The following is a 9,771-nucleotide window of genomic DNA, read 5'->3' as shown; positions in this document are numbered from 1 at the left end:
AGAGTATTTTTTCCCCTTCTTATCTGCATGGATCTGTCGCTCTAGAGGGAAATACACTGATATGTGCGCAGAGAGCCACCCACGGGGCGCGTGCACGCTTAATCATATCTGAAAAGAGGTGGAGAGAGAGAAAGAGAGAGAGATACAGCCTGGTGTTGAGTCTGGTGTGACTTATCCGTCCTGCTAGGGCTGGGCAATACACCAAGTCTCAAAGATGCAGTTATATTTTCAAAGGAGATATCAGGTAAACAATATGCTTAATTTCAATATTTTTTGATTCAGAACAAAAGGTCTAAGGTCTAATAGTCTGTAGAGTGATAGTTTATAGTTAGCACTAGGATTGAGTATGTGTAACTGGACGTCTGCCTCAAGCCTCATGCTGGTGTATCTGTGACAGCAGCAGCATCACCACTAGCTCAAACATACATGCAGGAGATACAGACTGCATGTGCTCTGGACTGACTGCTGACAGTAAATCCAGGCTTTCAGTCTTTAATGTAGATTGGTAGTGAATAGAAGAAAATTTGCTGCTTTGGTTTACGTTCAACAACACAGACGTTCAGGTCACATGACAAACATTGCACATCCTGTGATGTGTCTATTGCACATGTGAACATTTCAGTTGTAAAGTTATTAAGCCCAGCTGTAGGCCAGTAAATTTACAAGAGTGCTCATGACAGCCAGATTCATATGCCAATGAAAGTTAAACAGCAAGTATATCTTTAAAGATCCTGCAGTGATATGTTTATTTACCACAAGATAATTAGTTTAAAATGCTTAGTCTAAATGGAGAATTGTCTTTTCTTCCATTCATTTTCTTCTGCTTAGGGGGTCAGGTTCCAGTGGCAGCAGGGTAAGCAGGTCAACCCAGACATCTCTATCCCCAGTGACATTTTCCAGCTCTTCCTGGAGGATTCCGAGGTATTCCCAGGAAAGATGAGATATATAATCCCTCCAGTGAGTCCTAGGTGGACCCTGAGGTCTCCCTCTAGTTTGACACACCAGGTAGACCTCTACAGGGAGTTGTCCAGGAGGCATCGTAATCAGATGCCTGAACCACCTCAACTGGCTCCTTTCGATATGAAGCCCCAGTGCTCTACCTCGAGCTCCCTGCTAATGTCCGAGCTCCTCACCCTATCTCTGAGGCTGAGTCCAGCTACCCTCCTGAGGAATCACACTGTGACCACTTGATCTTGCAAACTCACGCTTTCAGTCATTACACAGGGTTTATGACAAAAGGTGAGGGTTGGGACGAAGACGGACTGGTCAATTAAGAGCTTAAGAGCTCAGCTCCCGCTTCACCATAACAGTCCGGTACAGCATGTGCAATACTGCCAGCACTGCACCAATCCGCCTGTCAATCTCATGGTCCTTTGTACACTCACTCAGGAACAAGACTAACATGGCACACCAGATGGGTTTGTTTCACTATCCCTCTGGAAATTGGTTCTACACAGGGGCCGAGCCAGACATGTTTAAAATTCGGGGCTAAGCCCAAAAAAAGATGGCCGAGGGGTGGGGACTTCCCTAGAATTTTTTTGTGCAACGGACAGTTTAATGCACAATTTTTGCGCACTTTTAAATTAAAATTTAAATTCAAAATATCAACATATCTATGCATCATTTAGGCAAAAATAATGCTCAACCTAAAAAAGAACTTAGGTAATATTTTTTTTCTTAAACTAACTGAGCTAAAAGTGTCATTATTGTTCTAAAATCATGATAAACCAGACTGGAGTCCAAAAATTTCTGCTTCTGCCTCCTAAAAATATCTGGAGTTTATATTTTAAGTAACATTGCTATATAGGTAGGGTAGGAATTTGGTGGAAAAAATTTAAAATTGAAGCTCTGCATTTTTAAACAAAGCACATAAAAAGCAACAATTTTGGTTAGAAATGTTAATTTATTAATGAAAATGAGGAAAATTGTATTTTTAGAACAATTTTAAAAGTATTTTTTACACTGCCATGAAAAAATTGGCATGCTTTTTTATTCTCAGAAATAGTCAAAATTCTGTGAAAAAGTCAGAATTCTGTCATGTTTCTTAGAATTAAAAAATGCATACCAATTTTTTTGTTAAATGTCCCTAATCCTCCTCTGTACATGCATTTCTTAAAAGTAAAAAACAAACAAACAAACAAAAAACATCTGATTTTAAAATTGCTTTTAAAATTACATTTCCACGCTGTTATCAGCAAGGACATTAGCAGCATACTTAAAACCAACTCGAAAGATTGGGGGATTTTAAGAAAACGTTCGGGGCTGAAGCCCCATAAGCCACCCCCTAGCTCCGCCCATGGTTCTACACGACTTTTATCATTTTTGAAAAGAAAACAACTTACTGCTGTTCTTTGTTCTTCTTTTGATGAAGAAATGTCATCAAGTTCTGATAAAACTGGCGCTCTAGCAGCATCCACGCTAACGTCTTCCGCCATCATGGCACCAGTCTCTTGTTTGCAGCCTCGTGTTTACGTCACGACTCTGCCGCGCCCGAAACTACTGCCCCCGAAAGTACTGCCCCTCATCGCTGATTGGTCCTGTCACTTTCTAACCATGCCCAAATGGTTCAGACGTGAGCTTTGCAAGATGGATTCGCCAGTTAGAAACACAGAAAGGGGCGCATCCATCTGCTTTGCAAGGTTAGAACAAGACTCTGAGATGCTTGGAACTCCTTCACACGAGGCACTCCCCAGCAGGAAGGAATAATCCACCGTTTTGTGGCAGAGAACCACGGCCTCTAACTTGGAGGTGCCGACCTCTGCCCTGCACTCGGTGACAAACCACTCCAGTGGCTGCTGGAGGACCTCGACAGCAGAAGCCAACCAAACCACATCATCTACATTTTATCTGTTTTAGTTATTTATGGTTTTATACTATTAGTAAAAATCTAATAAAAGTGACTTTTGTGTGATACCATGCTAAGAAAAATACAACCACTAACAGTACATCACCATTTAGCTCATGAACATGGATCTGTAATTTTCAGTCCTGTCGCCCAGCCCTATCATTCCCACTCTGCTGCTATCGGTAGCGAACCGGCTGCGCACACACCTACACACTCTCTCTATCTCTCTCTGTCACACACTCTCACAGACATACCGGGAACACAGAACCGAACTGGTGCACTGGGAGGAGGAGACACATGTGACAGCGGACCGAGCTGGGGAATGTACCGGACTCCGGGCTGTCCCGCACTGAGGCGTCCGCTGCGTTAACGGGACCGGACACCGGACTGAGCCAGTGGCGGGGGAGCGAGACCGGGATAGTGTAAGAGAGAAGGAGTCACCTGGCTGCGGAAGTAGGGGGACAGAGGGAGGAGGGAGGGAGGGTTTGAGGGGGAGCTGTGCCCGGTTGCCTGTGCTTTGTTTTGGGGGTTACGACACCGCTCGCGCGCAACGGAGAGTCGGCGCAAAGTTTCCTCGATGGCGCTGGTGATGGAGCCAGTGAGCAAATGGAGCACGAGCCAGGTGGTGGACTGGATGAAAGGTATGGGATACAGAAACACACGCATTCACAGATGTGCCGTGAATTACACACCTGGCTGCAGATAAACACACACTCGCTCGCTGACTGCTAATTGCAGGGGAGACAGAGGTGTTATGTTGCGTGGGAGGTGTATGCGTGTGTGCCGATGCTTCACCCCGGCACCTGATGATCCGTGGGTGATGATGCAATAAGTGAGTGACAGGTGGAGAGCGAGCCAAACTTCACGGCGGAGAGCAGGGGCGGGGCTCGAAACTTTTACGAGGGTGGGTGGGGATAAATATGGCAGATGTAATGTTAGTAATTATCTTTTTGAAGGTTTTGGTGTTTCTTCTGTGTCTAATCTTCATTTTGTTTTCTGTATGTGTCCATCAGCTTTCATTGTTATTCCCTTTGAAGTCATTTTTATTATGTTTATCTTAATTGTGATATTCCCTTTGTTTTCCATCTGTGTGGTCATACAACTCTCTCTAGATGTAGCATCTCTTTGCAGTCAGTCTTTGAGGGTATTTCTTGTCTCCTTGTGTTCACTGTAGAGATGGGCAGTTTGAGCAAAATTACTATTTATCAGCACAGCAGATAGATTGTTTTATATATCCACAACATTGATATATTGTTTAGAAGTCACATTTGACTCCTTTAACCCTTTACCTACTGAGTCTAAAAATGGCGATTTGGACATATTTTGTTATTATGGCTGTAAAATAGTCAGGAAATGCCCTAAGTCTGAGAGCTTTGGTCCCTTTTCCCAGGAGTACTTAAACTTGACTTTTCAACATCTGATTAATGATTATTGCACGTTATGTGGATTGTCAACAGTTTAAAATAAGAAAAAAACAAAACACGGATTTGTTTTTCATGGCTTTTATGAGAAGAAATGTTGTTATAAAAACAATCAGCAGTCATTTTTTGAGTCTTGCACTCTGGGTGTGCAAAACACAGTGCAGAAGATAACTATATACATAGGCCACAATTAGTGCAAATAAAGGTGGAAAAATGCATTCTCAACATTCTCAGTAACATATTGTTATTGCACATGACAGACACGCACAAATGCCACTATCTAACGCTATTTTGAAAACAAAACACCACTCTCACTCGCTCTCCTTTTACTCTCTTCCTTCACTCTCCTTTCTCACTCATCTTCTGCCAAAGCTGCCGTTTTCGCGGTGCTGTTCGACATTACCGTAATATATATAGCACACATCATATATTGCCGGAAAGCACAGATTCTCAGCTCTCTGTCAGTGTTAGAATTTTTAGATTGAGCAAACTTTGGAGGAGTTACAGTGTTGAGAATCTGTGTAGCAGTCTCGCGATACTTCTGGTGTTTTGCTATGAATGCCCATGTCATGGTTGCGAGTACCATAATGAGCCATATATGTGAGCATGCCATTCTCAGCTTTCCAACGCTGTTGGAATTTTTCTGATCAGACAAACTTTGACAGAGTTACAGTAATAATACTCTGGACATATTAAACACTGGCTCAGTAGGCAAAGGGTTAAGAAAGTTTATATTGGCCTCAGAGGTCCCCTGACCTTGCAAAGCAGATGGATACGCCTGTTTCCAGGTTTTTCCACTGGCGAATCCATCTTGCAAAGCTCTCGTCTGAACTGCTTGGGCCCGGTCAGAAAGTGACAGGACCAATCAGTGACAAGGGGCAGTACTTTCTGGCATGGCTGAGTCGTGACGTGAGCAAGCAGCAACAAGAGGCCATTTGCGTGGATGCTGCTAAAGCACCAGTTTTATCAGAACTTGACGACATTTCCTCCTTAAAAGAAGAACAGAGAACAACAGTGAGTTGTTTTCTTTTCAAAAACAACAAAAGTCATGTACTGACGTGTCTACAGTAGCCGTCGTTCACGTTATGCAGTTTTCTATGGAGTTTATTCCTCGGTAGCTGCGCACACGCACCTCAGTAGCGGCGACGACGTCACATGTTTTGTTGCTCTGATTGGCCCAAAAAGATGTGACAGAATGTTCATCCAATCACCCTACCGAGTTTTTTTTTTCCTTTTTTCCCCAAAGGCTCTGCCCTTTCCCAAATGCTGTATATCGAAGGTTTTCCAGATGGATGTGTGAAACAAATCCATTTTTCTAACCGGGCCTATACGGTCCACACGGGAGCTTTGCAAGATGGATTCACCAGTGAGAAACAAGGAAATGGGTGTATCCACCGGCTTTGCAAGTTTATATGATTGCAGTTGTGGCGACAAATGCCAACAGCACATGCACTCATAAATGCCTCTGTTAATTTTTCATTGTAAATTAGAAACCAGCTTAGCAGATTTTCCTTAATGAAAATTAAAAAAGGAAATGTTCACTGAGAATACAATTTAACACCACGTCACATAGTAACATACAGGGTGCCAATAGCCTGAGGGTCAGAGGGATTTCCCCCCCTTCTGCGTCTGACATCCTCCTCTCTGATAATGAATTTCATCTCCAGTGGGGTTGTGTTTTATGCCTGCTTCTACTCTGACTGCAGCTGACAGTCCCCGAGGAATGTCTGCTCTTATTCTTTTCACCTATGACTGGTGTATGTGCATTTATTTTAGTGAAATTATTCATTCAAACAAAACAAAACTATATATATCATATATATATTCATATAAACCATATATCACTATTTTCCAGGATGTCTGGTGTTAAACACCATTGTTCTTCTTCTGAACAGCAGGTGTGCCTGTGTGTGAACAGTGTGGAGTAAAGGCCATCTCCTTATTCTAAGCTGTATTTATAAAAACAAAAAAGAGGTTCAAAAATGAAAAACAGCCCCCATTGTTCCCTTAACAGGGCTGGCTCTTATAAAACTGACTGGTCCAGGTATAAAACATTATTACTGAGTATAATTCCTACTCGTTCATGTCATTCATGATGGGAGGGGAAGGTCCAGCAGACATGCTTGCTGTCGTTAACCTTGCAAAGCAGATGGATACGCCAGTTTTTCGTGTTTCTCACTGGTGAAGCCATCTTGCAAAGCTCCCATCTGAACTGTTTGGGTTGGCTAGAAAGTGACAGGACCAATCAGCTATGAGGGGCAGTACTTTCAGGCGCGGCAGAGTCATGACGTAAGTATGCAGCAACAAGAGGCCTTAGCGTGGATGCTGCTAAAGCGCTAGTTTGATTAAAAATTGACATTTCTTTGTTAAAAGCAGAACAAAGAACAGCAGTGAGTTGTTTTCTTTTCAGAAACGACAAAATTCATGTACTGACATGTCTATAGTCGCCATGGTTCACATTATGCAGTTCTATATGGAGTTTATTCCTCGGTAGCTGTGCACACCTCAGTAACGGCAACAACGTCATGTGTTTTGTTGCTCTGATTGGCCCGTAAAGATGTGACAGACAGAATGTTCATCCAATCACCCTCTGAGTTTTCTTTAAAAGCTCTGCCCTTTCCCAAATGCTGCATATGGAAGGTTTTCCAGATGGATGTTTGAAACACATCCATCTGGCGTGTCAGGTTAGCAATCATAGGCTCTGAAATATAAAGGTCACCAGTTAGCATGGTCACTCTTTGAACTGTTACACCTCTGACAGCAGAACTTTAGAGAACAGCTTGTCAAAATTGGAGGCTATAGTGCTGAAAAGGACAAATTCCCCTGGTTGGCTGTGCTAGGATTTACACATGTTATTAAACCAGTCAGTGTCAGGTTTTCTGATGTTCTGAGGATCAGTCAGATGCAGACAGTGAGAAATGTTAGCCTATTTCTATTCCTATGTTAATTAGGGCCCAAGCAGTGACAGTGGTAAGGGGACCCAGTTTGATCACAGATTTTTATTACTATTATTACTGTGATTTTATAATCAGATGTAATAAAAATTGCCTGGCCTTATTACTTCTGCTGCTGCTGCTTTATTGGAGTGTGATGAGTCAACCAGTTATTTGTTCCAGTTTCTTGGTCACTGTAAACGAACCGCTTCAGGGCTCGAATGGAGACGAGCCGAGACCACCTGTTCTAGGTGATCTTGGCTCGCTTGTTTTGTTCTGAAACAGAGCGCGGTGGCTGTGTTCACATATGTCCAAACGAACTGAGCCAAGGGGTACGGCCCTTTGTTTCAGAATAACTTTTACAAAATGATCCAGGTGTGAAACTTTCCTAAATAAAAGCAGACAGAGATGCAGCACAGAGAGAAGGAGAAATACAGATAAATACAACTGGTGGAGTGTAGTGGATAACTACATACTGAAGTAATGGGGGCAAAGCACAAAAACAGTGTGTTTAACACAGAGATTCATAAAATGAAACGTGCTTCTTTGTGTTTATTATAAAACTCTTGCCATGGTTTGGCATCCCTTTAGAGTCATTTTCCATTTCTCTGTGGTCGTTAAGTCTCTCTTTGTGGTCATTATTCATTAGTTTGTTGTCATTTTGCATGTAGGTGAGATCTTTGATGGCAAGGCAAGTTTTTTGTTTAGCACATTTCAGCAACAAGGCAATTCAAAGTGCTTCACACAGGACATTAAAATACAATGACAAATGGACAAAGAAAGACAATAGAAACATTTTAAAGGAAAAATGTATAAAGGGATAAAAACAGCAAATAAAGCCCACAAAAGATAAAAACAAAGATATTAACGTAAAAGTTACAGTGCAGAGTTTTAGTTGAAATAGAAACTTTAAAAAGTGATAAAGTTTTTTTAGCCAAAGGCAGCAATGAACAGCTTTGTCTTCAACCTTGATTTAAAAGAGCTCAGACTTTCAGCAGACCTGATGTTTTCTGGGAGTTTGTTCCAGATATCTGGAGCATAGAAACTGAACACTGAGTCTCCATGTTTAGTTCTGATTCTGGGGACACAGAGCAGACCTGCACCAGATGACCTGAGCGGTCTGTATGGTTCATACTGGACTAGAAAGTCTCTGATGTATTTTGGGCCTAAACCATTCTGTGCTTGATAAGCTAACAGGAGGACCTCAAAGTCTTTTCTCTGAGAGGCAGGGAGCCAGTGTAGAGACTTCAGAACAGGACTGATGTGGTCTACTGTCTTGGTCTTAGTGAGGACTCAAGCAGCAGCGTGCTGGATCAGCTGCAGCTGTCTGATTGACTTTTTAGGCAGGCCAGAGAAGATCCTCTTACAGTAGTCAACTCGACTAAAGATAAATGCATGGACAAGTTTTTCAAGGTCCTGCTGTGACATTAGTCCTATAATCTTAGAAATATTCTTGAGGTGATAATACGCTGACTTTGTATTTGTTTTTATGCAGTCTTTAAAATTCAGGTCTGAGTCTATGACAACACCCAGATTTCTGGGTTTCAGTTTGTGATGTCTACAGTCACCTGTATGCTGTCATTTTGTGTATCTTTGTAGTTATTCTAGGTTTTGTGTATTTCGGCATGTTGTAGGTTTTTCGATCTTGTCATTGAATTGTCTTGTTATCGCCCTGTTGCTCCTCTTTGTAGCTGTTCTGCCCCTTTTTGCATTCATTATGTGTCTCTGTTAGGCCATTGGTTTTTGCCTATTGTATGTTTCTTACCGTCTTGTTGCTTTATAGTAGTAATTTTTGTGTTAATGAGGGATCCTCTGTGTGTATTTCACGTTTTTAAAGTTGTCTTTCATGTTTCTCCATCTGTTGCCATTAGTTTTCTCTGCAGTCATGTATCTGTTGTTGTCTTTTGTATCTTTGTGGACATTTAATGTCTCGTTGTAGTTTTTCAGACACTGCATGGTTTCATGCCTCTGTGTGTTTTTTTTTATTGACAGATGTCTCTTTGTAGTTGTTTTGATCTTTTTATGGTCATTTTGCATCCCTGTAAGATAATTTGTGTTTATTTAACATCTGGTTGTGTTTCTCTGCACCCCTCTGTAGTAATTTTCATGTCTTTGAGGTTGTTTGTTGTCTCCAAGTCTTCAGTACTTGTTTCTTTGTAGTCATACTTCTCTTTGATGTCCCATTGGGGTTAATACTTGTGTTTGTATACATTTCACATTTCTTTTGATCCTTTTGCATGTCTTTTATGTTGTTAGTGGGATTTTCTGAGTTGTCTTTTGGTGTCTCTTTTATGTTAAATATTTGTCTCTTTGTTATCATTTTGTCCCTGGGATGTTAAGTATATGTATATAGCTGTAATTTGTCTCTTTGTAGTCAAATATTGTTAATTCTGTTGCTCTTTGTTTTATTTTCTGTCCCTCAGAAGTCATTAGGCTTCTCTTTGTTGTTTTTCTGAGCCTCTTAGGAGTGATCAGTGTCTCCCCTTTTGTCTCTTTGTGATCTTTATCCATCTCATTGTAGTTGTTTGACCTTCAACAAAAATGTTTATCAAGTCTCTTTATACAGATAGTT

The 9,771-nt window shown here is 41.5% G+C and overlaps 1 protein-coding gene across 1 annotated transcript in view; it reads left to right on the top strand.

Moving 5' to 3' along the window:
• Positions 1–3,366: 3,366 nt before the first annotated feature.
• The window catches only part of cnksr2a (connector enhancer of kinase suppressor of Ras 2a), a 112,931-nt gene continuing 106,526 nt past the window's right edge, over positions 3,367–9,771 (top strand). The window contains exon 1 of the mRNA XM_041813726.1: positions 3,367–3,486. Coding sequence (XP_041669660.1) covers positions 3,423–3,486 — 64 coding nt within the window. The 5' untranslated portion in view covers positions 3,367–3,422. The remainder of the gene's footprint in view (positions 3,487–9,771) is intronic.

The sequence above is a fragment of the Cheilinus undulatus genome, linkage group 19, assembly GCF_018320785.1.
Source record: "Cheilinus undulatus linkage group 19, ASM1832078v1, whole genome shotgun sequence".
In the NCBI taxonomy this organism is placed as follows: domain Eukaryota; kingdom Metazoa; phylum Chordata; class Actinopteri; order Labriformes; family Labridae; genus Cheilinus; species Cheilinus undulatus.
Note: the sequence above shows the minus strand (reverse complement) of the source record. Positions and strands in the feature narration are given on the sequence as shown.